This window comes from Alligator sinensis, unplaced genomic scaffold (assembly GCF_000455745.1).
Source record: "Alligator sinensis unplaced genomic scaffold, ASM45574v1 scaffold784_1, whole genome shotgun sequence".
Lineage (NCBI taxonomy): Eukaryota > Metazoa > Chordata > Crocodylia > Alligatoridae > Alligator > Alligator sinensis.
The window spans coordinates 538,965-559,622 of record NW_005842318.1 but is presented as its reverse complement, the minus strand read 5'-3'; the positions used below and the strand labels follow the sequence as shown (position 1 = coordinate 559,622).

The window sequence follows — 20,658 nt, the reverse complement described above, 5'->3', positions numbered from 1 at the left end:
CCGGCCGCTGGTCTGCACCATACTTTGCCTGTCCCCACTCACCTCTGCTCCTGGGCTGTGCCAGCCCTGGTGCAGGCAGCTGGTGCCAGCCGCTCCTGGGGCCACTGCAGCCAGGGCTGGGGTGAGTGGGGCCATGGCCCTTTCTCCTCCCCACACAGACTTACCTGCTTGGGTGGGGGGGGGCGTCTATGCTGATCACATAAGAGTGAATTTACATCGCATATAATGAATTATGGGTCATCGCATAAGAGCGAATTCAAATATAAAGAACACACATAAATCAAGGGATACCTGTATCTCTTATTGGACCACCTGTATAGCTGGGATAGAGTTAGACAAGCGTTTGAATGCAAGACATTCCCAATGAAGAATGTCTTGCATCCTAAAGCTTGTCTATCTCAGCTATACTTGTTCCAATAAAACTTATCACCCTAACAAATCCTTGCTTCTTGCATAATTTCTAGACCATCATGGCTAGAGCAGCACTCTTAATACTACCATGAATTAATTTTAAATAAATTAACTATACAACCTATCATTTTTTTCTCTGATTGCCTTCAGATCCCTCATTGTAGATCCTGACCTCATGTTTTAAAGGTTATATAGAGTGCCTCTTGATCCAGACACTTTTATATTTACCACTGACTGCTTTATCAGAAGAACAAGATTCCATAGAGTTTCCTCCACCAGAGATCGAATGCCTTGCTGGACATGATCTGTATTGGTGGAGAAATTCTAAACTATGACATGCAGCTGAAATCTCCCCTTATTCACTGAGCTGACTAAACTAGTCTATTTTCATGCACAAAGGGCTGATAGTGAAGTGACTTGGGTGAAGTGACTGCTTGTGCAAAAGCAGCATGGCATTTCATATTGTGAGCCAATCCCACAATGCACATTAGAGAAAAGTCAGCTTTGCTGACCTGATGAGAAATATCATTTAAAACCAACCCAAGAGAAAACCCAGTGAGGAGAGTCTAAAGAAATGCAATTATTTGACTACTATTGGTTAAAAAGATAAAATTCCATAGTACATGTCTGATTATGTATGAGCTGATTCTCTGCAAATGGGGACAATAGAAAAAACATTTAAAAATTAAGATTGAAAAAATAATTCTTACCACTCATGGTGATTGTCCACAAAAGCAGACATGGGACTAATTTGAACTGTGTAGGTATCATTGGCTGAATATTCAAATAAACCATAATATGGATTGAATAGTTCTCTGGACACCAGAAAGAAAAATTCTCTTGAAGGTCCACTGTAATCCAACCTTTACAAAAATAAAGTTAATACAAAGGATTTATTTTACACAAATGGTTTCTTCTACAATCTGTTTTCCTTAAACATACATGCTATGCTTTTCTAACACCCTGTCACTTCTACTGTGTGGAATTATCTTAAGTAAAATACAAATAATCATCACTGAAGGCTTAATTTAGTATATTACTGTCTAGAGTTGAGATGTAATAGAAAGGAAAGCTAAAGGAAACGCAGCTGAAGGAAAAGCAGAAATCTCTTGTGTGTACAGTGTACAATATAAAAAAGCCACTGCTAGTCCAAAGTTGAAAAATGAAAAAAAAATCATATTTTGTTTTTACAGATTGGGAGCTATAAGAACAACCCAATGGGTTTTGTCCTGAGAAATATAATTGTAAATCAAATAATTGCTTTGTCTTCCCTGATCTAAAAGACTATTTATTCTTAGGGAATATGGTGGTTATTTATCAACTTTGTTATTAGAAACAGCAATCTTGGACTAGCAGATACTGAAGGAAATGCATTCTCTGAGTGACGTGATTACACACAGGCTGAAGAATCTGACTGCTGAAACAGCATTAAGGATGAGCTTGCAGTCCTGCCATTTCCCCCAGGGTCACAATTGGACCATAATAAGGTTAATACTTCTGGAAAGGTGAAAAATGGAAAGCTAGGGGACTTTCCACAGTGAATGTGAATTATTATAACCCCAAACAAGGAACATAAAGAACCTTCTGTACCCTTAGGAATCATAATTAGCCCTAGTACCAAGATAAAACTCACAAAAAAGGTAGACACTAAACTTTAAAGGAGAGTCTGTACCTGGTAAGAATGAAAGCAGTTATCTGATACACAGCTAATATCCAACAGTTAATGGTTATGTAACTCACAGGGACCCACTTTGAACTGTATGTATAGCTATGTATCTTTTTTCTTATTTTAATATATCAATATACAAGTTATATTTTGATATATAAATATATGAACTGGGACATAACTTTGGATGCCATTAGTCATTAAAAATGTAGAATAATAATATTTAATAGCATGATTCTGCCCCTTACAAAATAACCAGATTCCCTTCCAAAAAGAGTTTTCATTGTATTTTCCGCCCTTTAAAAATGCCAGCACTCATCCTATTCCCTCCTTCCATAAATCTAAGCAAACAGATCCATTTCCAGGGCTATTTCAGATCAAGGTGGATGCCAATGCTATGAGTGCTCTGTGTGGGATGCCTGATCAGATGTTCTTTGCAGTTCAAAAAAGGAAGCTTTGGCTCAAGCACCTCTGCTAACTGCAACAACATGACTCAAAAGGAACAGATAGCTGTCAGGCTATGAAAATATATGTCAAAACCAGAATCTGAAGGATCTACCTGGAAAGCAAAAAGCAAGTAGGACAAATTCTAGAGGATCAGTATAATCTGTTCACAGAACAAAAACCAGCTTAACCTGGGGCTGGACCCTCCATCAATTTTAGTTCCTGAATAGACTTAAGACATAACCTCATATAATTCACAATGCAGTAGTCTAGTCTCAAAGTGACAAAGGTACAGATAATAATGATAGCAAGATCCATATAAAAAAGAACCATGTGGTCTTGAATTTGATTCTCAAACAGTAGCTTTGCATCTACCCACTTGAGGAAAAATAGACTAGGACCCAGGAGATCTGGGTTCAGTTCCCTTCTATAGCTGTGTGTGGCACAGAATTCATTTCACTTCAGTTCCTAAGCTATAGATATCGATAAGAATGCTTTCCTCATCACAGAAAGCTTTATAAACATAAATTCATCAACATTTTAAAGTTTAAAGGTGAAGGAAGCCATAGTACCCACAAAGACAGAGAACTTGGTAGATGGAGACAAAGTTGGGTTAATCCCGTGGTGAGTAACTCTCCCCTAACCTTCCAAACAGCCTAACATCCGTAGTACATAGGAGGCGGGTAGCAAGACAGACTCCTCTGTGTCTTCTCACAGAATAATGGTGCAAAACTACACTCGAACCTCATTGACAGAGTAAAGGACAGGTATTCTTTATTTTTGCCAAAGTCCCAGAAATGTCAATGCTACTTCAAACATTTTCAAAGCAGCTGATTAAATCTGTTATCATCAGTCTGGGCACCAAATCCATCCCTAAATTTCATTCACCAATTTAACCACATGTCATTCCCAAACTGTAATCAGATTAAAGTCAAGGAAACCTGAAGCACTTGAATATCACAAAAGTTTACTCACCCCTGACTTTTCAGTATTCTCTAGAAATGGAGGAGACAGAAAAGCAACTGTTTAGACTGAATAATCATTTCTCAGCAAAGGATGCACAGATGCTTTCTTAAGGAAAGCAAGCAGTCCATTCTCCCTAAGTGGAGCTCCCAGTAGAAAGACACAATACAGAGCAATTTATGGGACATAGTTATATCTCAAGTATAGCCGTGAGTGACAACAGCAGAAACTCAAGGAGAGAAGCCATAGTGTCTGGAAATTACTGTCCCATCCTCAGAGATGCTACAAGTGCAATATGAATCTCAGAGATTTTGTCAACCAAGTAATATAAAACTTTTCCTCACAACAGAAGGATCTTGATTCATTTAGTTGGCAAAGAGAGCTCAGGCTACCTAGAACGATCACCAACCTGAACAGGCTGCCTACGGACCACCTGGATTGGATGGTGGAGGCAAAGAAACTGTTTACTACCAGATGCTAACAGCAAAAGAATGAAAAAAACTATCACAAAGGATCAGCTTCAGCATCATGTTTCTGCCACACTTTTCTAAAACGTTAGCTTTCATCAGTCACCTAAAAAGCAGGGTAACCTATAAGGATAAGACATGGTATAAAGACCATTGCTGAACTGCAGATAAAGCCACTGATGCTCTACTGAAGGAAGAATATCCTCCCCCAGTCATTCAGAAGTCTGTGGGCTCAATTAAGCTCCCAGGTCTCTCACCCTGACAGAAGAAGTAGGCACCGCCCTCAAATTCAGAAGGAAATGACAGCCTGAACACCAGACTGAGGATATGTCACACAGGCTAAATCAGTAAACACTTCAGGCAGTCCCAAGGCTGTCAGAGTAGCTATTAAAATACTATCTTTGTGCTTGAACTAACTCCAGCCATTTCACAGCGCTCCTTTTGTTCACAGGATTAACATGACTCATGTCAGAGGATCAATCATTACATTCCTGTTTTGTCAGTTAGGTTTATCCCATAACTAAAGACTTGGCACTTAGGTCACTTTATACAAGAGGCATGCAGCCACACAACAGCTGCATAAGGAGCAGGCATCTGAGTATTCAAAAGCAGAAGTGTTGTGGTTGGCAGCAGGCTTCCTCACTTCTGGGAGCACTGCTTAATATTTTAAACCATTACCAGTCTGTATAAATCCACTAGCTGACACAAAGAGACTGTGCTACTAGGGCCATTAGCTGTGATAAAAGATTTGCTGTTTTTCAAGTGACCTTAATTGAGCAGGAAATTTCTGTTTTTTAAGAAAAGCAATGTTTTGGATTTATCATGGATGAGACTCTGACCACCACCTTTAAGGGTTCAGGGAGTCCTAAAGTAACTTTAAGTGGCTGGCAAGTTTCCCTCACCCTGATGCTAGAGAGACCACTGGTGTAATCTAAAAAGGCCAGTGGGCCCATTGGACTAGGTTGACCTATGTACCATAGTACTTCCCAGAAACTTGCATGCACTAGGGGACACCACTGTCTTGGAGCATATCCCCTAAATACGTACTTGTGGAGAGACTTTGGGAGCAAATCTTACAGTTGTCTCCACAGTCCCGAACCAGGGGCCTTCTCCCATTACTGAAACAGGTACTTTTATACTGTTTTGTCCTTGGTATAAAGGGGCCACATCTGGGGTAAGGATCTTACACCATATTTTTAGATGCCATCAATCATCCTTACATTCTTCTGTCATTTTAGAAGACCCAAAACAAATAATTATCCATTAATTAAGACATACATACCACAATGACAGGTATACTTAAAAACATCTAGGATAGACAGATGATACTGTTATGTTTAATGTCCATAACAAATCCAAGCCCTGAAACCACCTGTTTCTTACCAGCTCCACATGTATATGCGCACCCACACTCACACACTCTTGTGGTAGAACTGTGCAAAATCATGCATTTTACTTTAAAATAATTAAATTTAGAAAAAAAAATATACATCTGAGGTTCTTTTATTTCCCATGTGGCTTTGAACATGCAGGCCACATTTGCAAGCTTTCTTTGTTAACATAAAGGGTAGAAACTTACTTAAAAAGACTGAATAGAGAGTTTCATGTACTCAAGCAACTGAGGATTTAAGAAAAACACACCAGCTATCATAAGATTCATCTTAAAATTGTGCAAATGGCAACAGCGAGGTTTAAATTACCCTAACTACTAGGCAAACAGACCTAGAGTTAATCAAAATATTATGTACATACAGTGAGGATTTCATTACTGATTTAAGATTTCCAGGGCCACAGAAATGCCAGATTAAATTCCTTCCTCAATGTTATAAAGAAAAAATTGCAGCAAAAAAGTAGAGATTGGATGGGAAGATATGCTTCTCTGAACATTTTTCCTATGACTCCTTCCGTTGCCTCAACCCATCCTCCTACGTGTAACCAAATGAGCTCTATGAGATACATATCCTTGCGCAATCTGAGATGAAACAAGAGTCGTTTGCACACATCCTTTCATCATTCAAAACATACACTTGTAAGCGGATGACTGATGTCAATTCAATCTGATGTTACTCATAATTAACCACTTCTTTACTTTAAACAAGGATGTGTTGTATAGACTGGCTGTAAGGGGAGAAAGGAAAAATGTGTATTATATGGCCCCCTCATCCAGGCCACTGAGTCATTCCATGTTTTGAAAAGTAACATCCTAACATGGTCTGATGAAGGAAAATAATCTACCTGGCCTTATATTTGTATTATTAACTCAGTTCTCTCTTTCATGTATGAATTCCATTCTTTTTGCTTTATTTTTAAAGTTTGATTGAAACTGATAGTTGTGAAAATGAAGGCCAACATCACTATTTGGAGTAGGCCCAGTACCTGTGCCTGAATCCTGTGTTATCAATACACTTTCAGTGTTGTACTGCTTCAACCCTCCCAATTCCTGGCCTGGGGTTTTGCTTGGATCAAAATTATCTATCAATCTGTACTGATGTGGTAAAATTATCTTTATCAACAAGCCCACAGTTGCAGCCAGAGACCACCACATTTTATTGGAAAGCTTTACTTCTTAAAATTAGGCTTTTAAGGTTACACTTAAACACACTACAAATCTTAGGGCTTTTTAAAGAAGAATTTATCTAATGGTGTACAAGTTGCTTTTACTGCACCAGGGTCAATACAAGTCTTTGGAACATCCTACAGGCTATTAACAAACAACTGCAATCACCCTACCACTGGGTCAGGATGTATTTTACACCAGTTTCTATAACAAAAGTAAAAAAAAATCTGAAATATGAGAGAATAAATTTGTGTATATATTTACAGTAATGCTAATCAGGCCCATAAAAGGTCCTAACCATAAGCTGTAGCTGTGAGAATAAAAAAAAAAGATATCTGTATGCAAATGGACAGTTGGATACAAAACTGATCTTTTTCCAATAACTGAGAATTCCAAGTACGCAAGGAAATGCATATTTATTTGCATGTGTGAGGATTTGAAAAACCAGACACATGAGCCACATTCTCAGGCCAACCTGCACCTTGTCACAGCAGCTGAACTACGCAGAAATTGCAGGGATGGGGGGACAGATTCCTCTGAGCCAGATGTTGGTATAGTTGCAGAACCTACTATAGTTTATTGACTCAAACAACTCTCTATTCGTCTTCACCACAATGTGAAGGAGAGAAAATCCTCTACATGGCTGGTCTTTTAGACACGTTCCTCCCTTATTCTATCTCTCTGTATCATCTTCACTTACTGTGCGAGTGGAGCAAGGCAAAGGATGTGGACCACAATGAGCTGTTCTTCCTTTGTGCTGCTGAACTGCATCAGGTTATACTGCTAGGGCTCTTGTACAGTGACGAAGTCTGGTAAGATTAGTCCCTTTGTGTCTTGTGAAATTAAAAGGCTTTAAAAACACATAGGGGTCAAAAAGCAAAAGAACTAAAATCTGAAGACAGTAAGCAGTTCACCATTCAAGTTTCATTTGGAGAAGGGAAATCGGATCAATTGCTTAATCTGGCCTCATAATGCAAAACTTCCAAGCTCTCCAACAATCAGCATTCTCTCAGCCACAGGCTAAGCATCTGCTGCTATGGCTGGGAGATGTTAGGAATACTTTTGTTTATTTAACAAACAGCAGCAGACCGCTGGAAAGTTTTATTTGTGACATAAGACCCTGACCTTGCAAAGGACCATCTGCCTCTTATGGTAAGGGTTGAGATGTAGTTAGACGTGTTAGTCTGAAATCAAGTGGCTGGGTAAATTTGCACTTTATAGACTAACCAAAGTAGGTAGATAGATACTTAGCTAGATAGATATAGCACAAGCTTTTGTGGGCTGAAGCTCAGTCCACAAAAGTTTGTGCTATGTATTAGAAAAACAAAGACAGAATTAACAGAGATAAAAGAAATAAGACAAACGTGAGAACTAAGTTTTTTTCTGCTTTCCTGGTGACACTGAGACATACATTGGCAAAACCTCCATAGAAACGTACACCTAACTTCTGAAAAGTTTTACAAAAAACTTTACATTATAAAAGCTTTGCATTACAAAAAGCTTAACATTTTAAAAAGCCAAAGAAATCATTCTGAACAGCTGTTGGTTCTAGGCTTATGTATGTGGCATTTCCTCACCACAATCCTTCCTCTTTTCACTCTAGACCACAATAGGGTGGTAAAAGAGCCAAGCACAGCTGCAAAACATAGTATAAACACTGTGTTCATGCTTACTTCCCTCTTCTACTCACCCTTCCTCCCCAACAAACGTGACATAGAGTTTATTTCTCTGTAGGTCTTTTCTTGAGTAACCCATAATCTGGTTAAAAGCATCTTCCAGCAAGTGGTCTCTTCTGATGATTAACCTGCACAAGATAATTTTTAGCAATTCACTTAAAGGAACTGTATCAGAAACCATTCATTTACAGTAAGAGGTAATAGAACAACTGCTACCAACAGCACTTATTTTCAGTTTCATGGGATCATTTGATACAGATTTAGCAGCTTGTGCCTGGTAGTCTATGTTCTTCTTGGATAGACTTTTGAATAAATTAAAATGTTTCCTGAATGAAGACATATTGTTTTAAAATTTTTCAAGACCAATTCTCACTTATATCAAAAGTTGCTTTACAGTCTTCTGGCCACCTAAAGGGGTCTTAAAATGGGCACACCACCCTCTTAAAATGGGTACTGCACTTAATTTAAAAAATCCTTTTCAATGCCAGCACTATGCAAAATGGCATTATTGTAAATGAGAATCTAGCACTTCATTTGGAAATCTACCTAGTGCAATACGCAAGGCAAAATTTGGTGAAAGATTCTGAATGACAGGCCTGAAAACTAATATCTTGTATTTCTCCAAAGAACAAGTTTATCTGGATAGCAAGGAATGCCAGGAAGAATGACAGATATTTTTCCAAGAACTGAATTCAACACTAAATGTAAAAGTGTAATTACATGATTACTGGAAAAGTGTAGAAAGGGGAAAAAATCATGAGGTCTAGGCAAAATAATCTTACAAAGAGCTGAACATTTCTCTCCTTGGCCTAAGTATTTTTTGTAGCATTGGCTTCCCATGGAAAATCGAGTGATAAGTACAGTAAATATAATATCTTAGATTATTTTTTATTATTGCTGCTGTCTGAAATATTGGGATAACTGAAGCACTAAGTAATTTATCTGCACATGAAAATAGGTGAGAGAACAGGGGCACCAAACAGGGCAGTTTCCAAGCACTTCACAAGTCAATTCACAGGTGGTCACTTTGTTGCCCCCCTCTTTGAAAGGGAGTCATTAAGGTAAGTTTTATCCTCAAATAAGAGTAATTAACCTATGTTTGTTTAGCACAAGTAGCTAAAACTGAGAAGTTAGATCAAAACTTAAGCCCCTTGTTTAACTAGAGCCCAGAGCAAGTGGGAGGTTCTCTAGGGAGTTTGCCCAGAAACTCTCTCTTTCACTGTAAGCCTTGTGACAGGAAGCAGGTTACCAGGAAAAAGGGAACCTTTCAGGACCAAGGAGAAGTTTGCCAGGGCAGGTCTGCTTGGAGAGAGGGGCAGAAAGAGGGAGGCAATGGATTTAAGAGACTTAGAGAGATGGCTAGAGGATATTGCAATGCCAGAGCCATTGCCACTGTCAGCTCCTCCTTTGCTTGCACCTGTGAGATGTCTGTCCCAGCAGGATTGCTTCCACCCAGGTCCTGGCTCGGTACTGTGTAGACTGCATATTACAGGATCCTTCCAGTGACAGCCTGATAGGGGAGTGCCTGCAATGTGATCAGTGCCTCCTGGTGGTGTCCCTAAGGAAGAAGTCAAGAGAGCTATAGTAGGAGGTAGTGAGGCTCTGAGGCATCTTCCACCACGAGGAGTTCATCGCTTCAATGCTGGAGGAGATCTCTAGGACTGAAGAGGAAGGACTGCCAGAGGAGGCGGTAGAGAAGAAGAGAACATGCATTCTAGGAAGGTGGAAACTTGTGACCTCCGGCAGCACACAGAAGTCTTCATCCCCACCTGCAGCAGTTTACCTGGAGACAGATATGGAGCCCTAGCAACAGAGGAGGAGGAGGATGTTCCATCAGTGGAAGAGGCCAGGCCAGACATTCCCAAGTTTGGGAAGACTGAGACCACTACCACCAAGAGGAAGCGACAGGTGGTGGTGGATGGAGACTGCCTTCTGCAGGGGATGGAAGCATCCATCTGATGACCTGACCTGTTGTCCCGGAAGGCCTGCTGCTTGCCTAGTGCCCAGAACCAAGATGTCATGGAAGGCTTACTGAGGCTCATCTTCCCCTCTGACAACTACCCCAAGCTGCTCATCTATGTGGGCACCAACGATACTGCCAGAGGGCACCCTGAGTAGATCAAAAGTGACTACAGGGTTCTGGTGCAAGGGTGAAGGGGTGATGTTCTGCTTGATCCTTCCAGTCAAGGAGATGGGCCCCTTGCAGGACCAGACACATCCTGCAAATCAATGCATGGCTATGCAGATGGTGTCACCAGCAGGGTTCTGGCTTCTTCAACCACAGGATGTTGTTCCAAGAAGAAAGATTGCTTGGAAGAGATAAGATCTACCTGATGAAGAGAGGAAAGAACATCTTCACAGACAGGCTCACTAACATAGTGAAGAGGGCTTTAAACTAGGTTCACCAGAGGATGGAGACCAAAACCCTGAGGTAAGTGGGGAAGTGGATGACCTGGAGGAAGCACAAGCAGGAGGGGGCAACAGGGAAGGCTTTATTCTTCCTGAGAAAATAGGGTAACCAGCTAGATACCTCAGGTGTCTGCACATGAATGCACAGAGCCTGGGAAACAAGCAGGAAGAATTGGAAGTCCTAGCACAGACATGGAACTGCGATTTGATTGGAATAACAGAGACTTGGTGGGATAGCTTGCAAGAAGGAGTACTGCCATGGTGGATGGGTATAAACTGTTCAGGAAGGGCAGGCAGGGAAGAAGAGGAGGAAGAGTTGCACTTCATGTAAAAGAGTTACATGATTGCTCAGAGCTCCAGTATGCTCAGACCTAGAGATGGGTCTGTTGAAAGTCTCTGGGTTAGGGTCAGAGGGAAGAGCAACAAAGGTGAGGTCATGGTGGGTGTCTGCTGTAGAACACCAGACCAGGAGGAAGTGGATGAGACTTTCTTCAAACAGATGGCAGAAGTTTTCAGATCACAGGCCCTGGTTTTTATGGGGGACTTCAATCACCCTGATATTGGCTGGGAGGGCAATACAGATTGCACAGACAATCCAGGAATTTTTTGGAGAGTATTGGGGACAACTTCCTGGTGCAAGTGTTGGAGAGGCCAGCAAGGGACTGTGCTCTGCTTGAACTGCTGCTCACAAACAGGGAAGAATTGGTGGGGGGGATGTAGAAGCGGATGGCAACTTGGGCAGCAGCAACCACGAGATGATAAAATTCAAGATCCTGAGGAAAGGAAGGAGGGAGAGCAGCAGAGTAAGGACCCTGGACTTCAGAAAAGCAGACTTCGACTCACTCAGGAAACTGATGGGTAGGACTGCCTGGGAGGTCAGCCTAAGGAGGGAAGGAATCCAGAAGAGCTGGTTATACTTTAAAGAAACCTTACTGAGAAAATAGGAATAAAACATCCTGCTGCACAGGAAGACTAGCAATTATGGCAGAAAAACAGCTTGGCTTAGCAGGGAACTCTTCAATGAGATAAAACATAAAAAGGAAGCTTCCAAGAAGTGGAAACTTGGGACTAATGCTAGGGAGAAGTATTATTTCTCGGGCATGCCAAGATGAAATCAGGAAGGCCAAAGTGCAATTGGAATTGCAGTTAGCAAGGGACATGAAGGGTAACAAGAAGGACTTTACAAGAAGTTCAGCAACAAAAGGAAAATCAGGGAAAGTGTGGGTCCCTTAATGAATGGGGGAGGCAACCTAGTGACAGATTATGTGGAAAAGACTGGCGTTTTCAATGCCTTCTTTACCTCAGTCTTCATAGGCAAGGTCAGCTCCCAGACTACTGCACTGGGCAGCACAGTTTGGAGATGAGGTAAGCAGCTGGAGGATCAGACCAAAAGGAATTTCATGAGGTTCAATAAGGACAAACGCAAAGTTCCGCAACAATCCCATGAACTGGTACAGACTGACTGGCTAGGCAGCAGCTCTGCAGAAAAAGGACCTGGGGGTTACAGTGGACAATAAACTGAATATGAACCAACAGCATGCCCTTGTTAGAAGAAGGCTCATGGCATACTGGACTGCATTAGTAGGAGCACTGTCAGCAGATCAAGGGAAGTAATTCTTCCCTATTCTGCACTGGTGATGCCACATCTGGAGTACTGTGTCCCGTTTGGGCCCCCCACTACAGGAAAGAGGTGGACAAATGGGAGACAGTCCAGCAGAAGGCAATGAAAATAGTTAGTGGGCTGGGGCACATGACTTATAAGGAGATGCTGAGGGAACTGGGATTATTTAGTCTGGAGTATAGAAGACTGAGGGGGATTTAATAACAGCCTTTAACTACTTGAAGGGTGGTTACAAAGAGTAAGGAGCTAGACTGTTCTCAATGGTGGCAGATGACAGAACAAAGAGCAATGATCTCAAGTTGAGGTTAGATTTTAGAAAAGACTCTCTCACTAGGAGGGTCGTAAAGCACAGAGGTTGTGTAATCTGCAGCTAGATAAAGCTGAGGCTGGCATTATGGGGATGGTCCTGCTTTGAGCAGGAGGTTGGAGCTGATGACCTTCTGAGGTCCCTTCCACCCCTAATTTTCTATTATTGTATGACTTCATGACTTAATTATATCCAGTAAAATGAAAAGTACCTTGGAAGCAAACAATCAATTTAAAAAGTATATAGTTGCAGCAAAATAAGGGATTGTTTCATTTCTTCTATTTAAAATCCATGTTATAATATTGTAATCTTACCAGAAACATTCATGTAATTCACAAATACAAGAAAAACAGCAGAAGATTATATATACCATCTACCTTATACACATATACCACATACTTTTTAAACATGGCTATGTTCCATTTCCCAGAATGTTCATGTCAACACTTTTATAGCTTACTTTTTAATTTTTTTTAATCAAATATATTGCAGCTGGAACATTTCCAACTTTTGCAGACTTAACAGGTTGCCTAAGCAGTTCCATTCTAACCCCATTTCAGTTGTTGACAACTCTGAGTAGTGTTCACCTTTCCAGTTATAATAATCAAAGTCTAGACTCATTCCAAAAATGAATGCTTCTGGAAAATGTGAGCAAAAATAGAGTGGATAAAAAGATATGCTTTTCTCATTTTAAATACAGTATCATTAAAAAAATATAATAGTTCCAGTGTCCTACAGCTGGAGCTGGGGTTTTGGGGGGAAAAATACTTTTCTTACTAAAAGTTGGTTTTGATTTGTTTAAATTATGAGAGTTTCCCAATCACAAATGTTACATGGCCCAGTCATCTTTTAAACCAGGCAGATATCTTGTGATGATGATCTTTCAACATTAACTATATGTGATTAGACACACTATATTCATGAAAATTCATGGTTGGATAGTTAATGTGGCTTACGAGGCCTCCATTGTGGCAAACCTATATCTGGAGAGCTTGATCTGAAACTTTTTTTTTGTAAATTCTTTGAAATTTATGTAAGTACAGTACTATTTAATGTAGATTTAATCAACATAAAGAAGTATATTATGAAAGCATAATTATTTTTGTGAATGGTCAAGAAAAAGTTATTTGACCCATAGTAACTGCTGTAAAGGAAGTGTTCCAAAAGCTAGCAATTCATGCAATACTTTTCAATGCACTGCTGCTGCAGTGGAAATCATGTTTATATTAAAATACAAGAGTTGGAAGGAGAACATGGAGCAGAATATGCTGTGTTTTCTATTGAGAGTGGGATGATGGCCCCAAGTCATGGGCTTTCAACTTTTCTGAGTCAGTGTACTCCTGGTGGCCGGACACGGAGCAAGGGGGGAGGGGAGGGCACGCGACCAGACACTGAGCAGGATGGAGTGTGGCACTGCTCTGTTCCTGCCTGCCTGCGTGTACCGTCTTCTCACGTACCCGCAGTTGACAACCCTGGCCCTAAGTACCTTATAATAAACTTTCCACTTGATTCAGTAAATGTAAGAGTCCCTGTGCTACCAGTGTTCTTCTTGGTAGGAAGGGGCTTATACACTGTACACTCACAAGGTAAGACATTCTGCCTGCCTGTGAGTGTCAAATAATAATGCTAATTTATAAGAGGCTTTCACATACTTTAGTTTCCCTGGGCCTTGTCCATATCCTTTAGTCTCTAGCTTCCTGTAGAAGTTCCTCAGCTTGGCTTCAAAATCTCTTTTATAAGGAGCTGGAGCTCGGGCATTGGCACGCTGAGTACCTGCAGAAATGAGAGGAGAAACTATGACTGTGCAAAGCATCATGTTTGGTGTTTTAGAAAAAATAAGATTCTTTTTTATTGACCAAAGGCATGCAATATGCTTGTTTAAAATAATCTTTTATAAACTAGTACAAGACTCATGTCTCCAGACTTTCTGAACACCTAGGGCACTGACAGATGTGATTTTTTTTTTTTAATGGCGCTTTACCAGAAGAGAAAGCACGTTTTGACCTGGCTCTGCAGCATCTGTATAGGTTGGGTGCTTCAATGGGGCTTTTTGGTTCTTGTATCTAATAGTTGAAGCGCCCGGTCTATACAGATGTTGGGTGAGCTGGGTCAAACTAATACAATGCTTCTTCTGGGTGCTTGGTGCATGGGCATGCCAAACTTAAAGTACAGCACCATTGGGGTGCATGGTTTGACATCTGTAAGCAGCCCTAGAGTCCCTGGTGACTTTTTTTATTATTATTTTCAATGGCTTAAAGGTTCTAGAGTAGGCCCTAAAAAAGATTGGAGCCATTAAAAAGCAAAAGAGTAACTGGAAAGACCCAACTTTCATCTGGTATAGATGTGTTTCATGAATATCTGTAATAGCTAATAAAATAGTATATACCCATAAATAAAGCCTCTTCTTTTTTCACAGTCACAAGCAAAAACAGGTGTGTAGCAAATGCAAGATGAACTTGAGTATGTTACACTTAGTGCAATGACTGGAGCTAAAGAGCATTTCATGGCAAATTTTACTTAGGTCAGTACAAGAAAAATATATTGGAAAAGCAGAGAGACTGATGGATTTTCCTTTACATTCAAATTACCAGGCTGAGTCAATCAGTGTTGAGAGGTTCTTGCATATGTGACTAATAACACAAAGGTGATTTTGTGAAATGCATATGTGACGGGCAGTATCTTTAAAAAGAGGAAGAGCTTTGAATGTCAAAATATGTACATCCACCCACATCTACATATACAATTCATACTTATTCAAATTGAAATGAACCACTGATACCAATGCGGAGGGGAATCCATTGTAAATAGAGTTGTCTATTTTCTAGTGTAGTCCAACCTAGTTTTTAAACAGTAGAATTTCCACCGATTTCTGAAAGAGACTATTACACTGCCCAATCGATTCCATTGCAAGAATGGGTTCCTCAGAATCAAGGGCGGATACAGAGAGGGTGCAGTTGCACCGCCCTTTGATTCTTGCTCCACCCAAATTTTTAAAACAACTGCCTGAGAGGGACAGTAGGGGTGTAGGTTGTAGCCGTGTTGATCTAAGGACATAGGCAGACAAGGTTCCTTGGGTGAATTTGATATCTTTTATTAGACCAACCCAAATAGTTGGAGAATAGTAATTAAGCAAGCTTTCAAGTTCAAAAACCCTTCGTCAGGCTAAGGAAGTTTCAGCAGTTGGTGTGTGCTCTTCCTGGATGGAATGAAAAGTAAAGAAGCCAGGGGCTGGGCTGGGGAGTCAGTTGCCAGGCAGATTATAATGTATCAAAAATCCAATGTCTATGTTTAGTCCATAATCTCTAGTATCTAGGAGGTTGATGAAATGAAGCTCATAGGCTCGTCGTCTCTGGGAAGTGTTGTGTAAGTTTCCCTCGAGAGGGACAGTCACATTTTTATTCAGGCAACGCCGAAAGAGTCAATTGATTTTAGGGCACATTGTCATCTCCCTAATTCTTATTAATCTCACTCCACTCCACAGCTGTTAACAAGTCTCTGTCCTTTTTAATGGTCTTGATATTCCACTATTCAAACTATGCTTTCTTTTGCAATTTTGCTGTCTGTTAGCTGTTCCTGGTAACATCTCTCTTCTATCATGTCACAGCTTTAGTTCTAGCTAAAAACCTTAACAAAGATGTGATAATATTAACTTAGGTGTAGAAAATGACTGACAGTGAAGTATTGGAGGCACTATCAAGACACTTGAGAAGGCTAGATTTTGTTGTATGACCTTGAATAATATGTACATTTAACTGTAATGACTACAGGACTAATGAAACAATATCTTTTGAGTATTTTTGCCTTGTTTCTTGTGGATTATTTTAACTTTATATATAACCTATCAGATTAATGCACATTCCAATAGCTATATTTGCATAGCACTAGCCCCCTAACATATTAGTAAAGTATCTAGTTTCTCTTTAACTGGAGAAAAACGTGTTATGCAATATATGAGGATGTGCCACACCATCTGCACCCCACTTTTCAAAGTACCAAATCCATCTATGCTCAGATTTAGTTTACATTTTACCTTTTTAATATCATTTTCTTGTCCATATTTACTTACTTTTATCCTTTTGTATAAGATTAAATTATCCTTTTCTTCTTTGAGGTTTAGAACCCACAAATGCATGTTATCTAAAAATACTAGGGAAGTTAAAAATGTCCTACAAGCGACAATGTGATCAGGCTCCTAACTGCTCACAAATAATGTTCTCTGATACACACATGGAACTGTATGCACAAATGTGAATGCAAACATTTGTGTATATACAGGACTCTATCTTTTAAATACTAGGCTTTAAAGCCTTTTGCCAGTAAAATGTCAGCTAGTTTTATAGATCATTTTTATTTTATCTCCCTCTAATCAACTACAGGAGCTTTCATACCGTAGGAGCAATGTGCTTAGCCTCTAGAGTGAAGGGGAACAGGAGAAGCCAGTTTGCTCTCCTTATCAAACAGGATTGTCCATGTTTGCGCAGCTTCGGGATAAGGTGAGAGAAGAAAAATGAACTTGCTAAGATAGATGGATCAGGTAGATGATATAGTGTTTGTGGCGGGCCAGTAGGGGGTGCTCCCAAGCTGAGCCACCCACCTCACTGTGCCCGACCACCTTCCAGGCTCCGAGTGCCTCCCTGGGGGCGCCTCGCATCTAGCTGACCCCCTTCCTGGAGCACACCCGCTAGCCTGGGGGTAGAGCTGCCACCACCCAGGGATGGGCTTGATTCTGGCTCTGTGCCCCCTGGGAAACACAGGCCTAGTAGCCCTCGAGGGTACTTGACTCACTTCAAGAACTTGGGGTGCTTCCCTCAGTTGGAAGCACAAGTAGTGGTCTCCCTTAGTCAGCCGAACCAAGGGGACCCCAAGGCATAATCTAGACCCACTCCCAATAAGTCTCCCACGCTAGGTACAAAGGAGAACTTTATTGGTTAGGAGTAGGGTTGGAATAGGGTACAGAGTTGAGTAGTATTAGAGAAATCCCATAGAGCAAACAAGGTGCCTGGAGTAGCCTTTGATCACGCATCTGAGTTACTGCAAGCTATATATCTAGTTAGATCTCAGGTAGCCTACTCACAAGTATCATCCAGAATAAATGCCATTCATGGTTCTTTCAAGAGCTTCACCTGTCCTCTCATCAGAATGATGGTGCTGATGAGGGTGTATGAAAGATGATTATAAAGTGGTGGAATATGTCACAAGATCCTTAAAATTCCAAAATAAATGTCCAAGACCCCTCTACAAAGGCGAATATAGCCATATAGTCAACCTTTTGTGGGGTTTTTATATTTTACTGGGTACTCCAAGTTTTTCCAACCTGACATTTCTGCCTCAACTATACTATATGCATCTATTTAAAACTATATGCAATCCATTAACTATTGGTGTTCCCTACCATTTTGCTTATTTTGAGATAAATTTTATGTGGAGGTAGGGAGGTTCATACTTTTTCACTTGTGCTGTAGCAATTCCAAAAGGAAGCCTTTGCTATGGAAAACAAAACTGGCAACACCTTACTCATGGCTCAAAAATTACCATTAAATTTTCCTGTCAGCACAAGATGCATTCTCACTGTAAATCAGCTGCCATTGCCAAGAAATTCCAGGGCAATTATAGCAATTACTTCCACCTTGGGAACAAGAAATGTTAGTGGAAGAGCTAAAAAGATACAGATGAAGTGGCAATTGTGACTGTCTCAGACTGTATTGCCCAAAACAGATATAAAGGGTAATTCCATGGCTATTCATACCTGATAAACAGAAGTGTACAGAAGTCAGACAGGTAAAAAAAAATCTGTAGCCAAGGTAACTGAACAACATACTGACTTTGATCTTTCTTTATAATCATAACCTCAACAGTAAGAAATCCCTTAATTAGCTAGTAACACTTTAGAATATGTCAACTTTAATCCATTCCGTCAGAGTTACTTATCACACTCACATTAAAGCCAAAAAGTTCACCCTGCTTAGTGTAACAACAAGAAATTCCTAAGGAATTAATAAAGGCCCTGCCTACTGTACATTGCAGCCTATTTGGCAGAACAAATGTAGAGTAGTCATTTTACCTATTAATAATTTCTTTGAAAAAAAAAGGGGGGGGCACAGGGCTCCATTCACAAAAAACACAATGTGGTACCTGGGGTGCTGGCACCGTACAGCAGAGGTGGCACCCACTGTGCAGCGTGGTGGGTGGCATGCACACTGTAGAACAGCATGTGACCCACACCACATGCAGCCTGTGGGGTGTGCAGACCACATGCAGTGTGGCCAGGGGTCTTGTGGCCCTTGGCCACCAAGAATTTGGACAGCCCTTCTCTTTTGTGGGGAGTCAGAAGAAAAGCAAGGGTAACATTGGATCCCTGCTAAACCAAATGGGACAACTGATAACTGACACCCAAGAAAAAAACAACCTGCTTAATGGGTACTTTGCATCTGTTTTTCATCAGCCCAAAGGGACCGCTCTGCCTAGCATGATGTGGGACGGCCAGGGTGAGGATGAATTTATATCCAGCATTGTAAAGGAACAGCTTGAGAGGCTGGACACCTTCAAGTCAGCTGGTCCCAAAAGATTACACTCCAAGATTACAAGGAGCTGGCAGGTGTCACAGCCCAACCATTGGCAAAAATATTCAAAAACTCGTGGCACTCAGGTGAAGTACCTGAAGATTGGAAGAAGGCCAATGTGGTGCCCATCTTTAAGAAAGGGAGGAAAGTAGATCCGGGGAACTACAGGCCAATCAGCTCGACCTCAATCCCCGGGCAAGATTCTGGAAAAAATTATCAAAGAGACCATTCTTGATAAGCTGGCTGATGGCAACATCCTGAGGGACAGCCAGCGTGGGTTTGTTGTGGGTAGGTCTTGCCTGACCAATCTCATCTTCTATAACCAGGTGACACATCACCTGGACAAGGGAGAAGTGATTGACTTCATATATCTGGACTTTAAAAAAGCCTTTGATCTGGTGTCCCATGATCTCCTCATGGAAAATTTGGCCAACTGTGACCTCAGCTACATCAGTCTGATGGCTGGGGCATTGGCTCTGAGGTCAGACCCAGAGAGTAGTAGCTGACGGAAGTGAATCACTGTGGCACTCTGACCAGTGGTGTCCCCCAAGGCTCCATCTTTGGACTGGTTCTCCTTAACGTCCTTATCAACGATGTGGACACTGGTGTCAGAAGTGGACTGGCCAAGTTCGCTGATGACACTAAACTTTGGGGTAGAGCATCCACACCTGAGGATAGGCTGGTGATCCAGGCCAACTTGGATAGGTTTAGAAAGTGGGCGGCTATAAACCTGCTGACATTCAATACTGAAAAATGCAAGGTACACCACCTCAGGGGAAAAAAAAACCCACAGCACACTTATAGGCTCAGCAGTACTACACGCGCTAGCACCACGGCTGAAAGAGACTTGTGGGGCATGACTGACCACAAGATGAACATGAACCACCAATGCGATGTTGCAGCTGGTAAAGCAAAAACAACTCTAGCTGGCTTGCATCCATAGATGCTTCTCAAGTACATCTCAGGATGTCATCCTCCTGCTGTACTCAGCCTTGGTGAGGCCACAGCTGGAGTACTGCATCCAATTCTGGGCTCCACAACTCAAGAAGGATGTGGAGAAGCTTGAGAGAGTCCAGAGGAAAGCCATACACATGATCAGAGGGCAAGAGAATAGGCCTTATGAAGAAAGGCTGAGAGCCATGGGACTCTTCAGTCTGGAAAAGTGCAGGCTCAGGTGTGTCCTGGTGGCAGCCTCTAAGTACATAAGAGGCATGCATTAGGATCTGAGGGAATGTCTATTCACCAGAGCACTCCAAGGGACGACAAGGACCAATGATCACAAACACGTCCAAGATCATTTTAGGTTGGACATAAGGAAAATTCTCAGGTCAGCTCACAGAGGCTGTAAAGTCAAGGGATGTGGTTGTCATGGGTGACCTAAACTACCCAGACATCTGCTGGGAGGACCAGTAAGTCTACTAAGATGTGGGGAGAAGTGGGCACGCTAGAAGGGAGGAATAGGCTACAATCGGACCTGGACAGGTTACAGGGGTGGGCGGATGAGAACAGGATGGGTTTCAACATTGACAAGTGCAGGGTATTGCACCTGGGGAGGAAGAACCAGCAGCATACCTACA

General features: G+C 41.3%; 1 protein-coding gene across 1 annotated transcript in view; it reads right to left on the bottom strand.

Annotated features, from left to right (window-relative positions):
• Positions 1-20,658, bottom strand: part of HECW2 (HECT, C2 and WW domain containing E3 ubiquitin protein ligase 2) — a 324,758-nt gene that overhangs the window by 29,846 nt on the left and 274,254 nt on the right. Inside the window, exons 22-24 of the mRNA XM_025209949.1 lie at positions 14,174-14,294; positions 8,199-8,312; positions 1,122-1,274 (exon numbers count right to left, since the gene is read on the bottom strand). Of these exons, the coding sequence (XP_025065734.1) occupies positions 1,122-1,274; positions 8,199-8,312; positions 14,174-14,294 (388 nt within the window). The remainder of the gene's footprint in view (positions 1-1,121; positions 1,275-8,198; positions 8,313-14,173; positions 14,295-20,658) is intronic.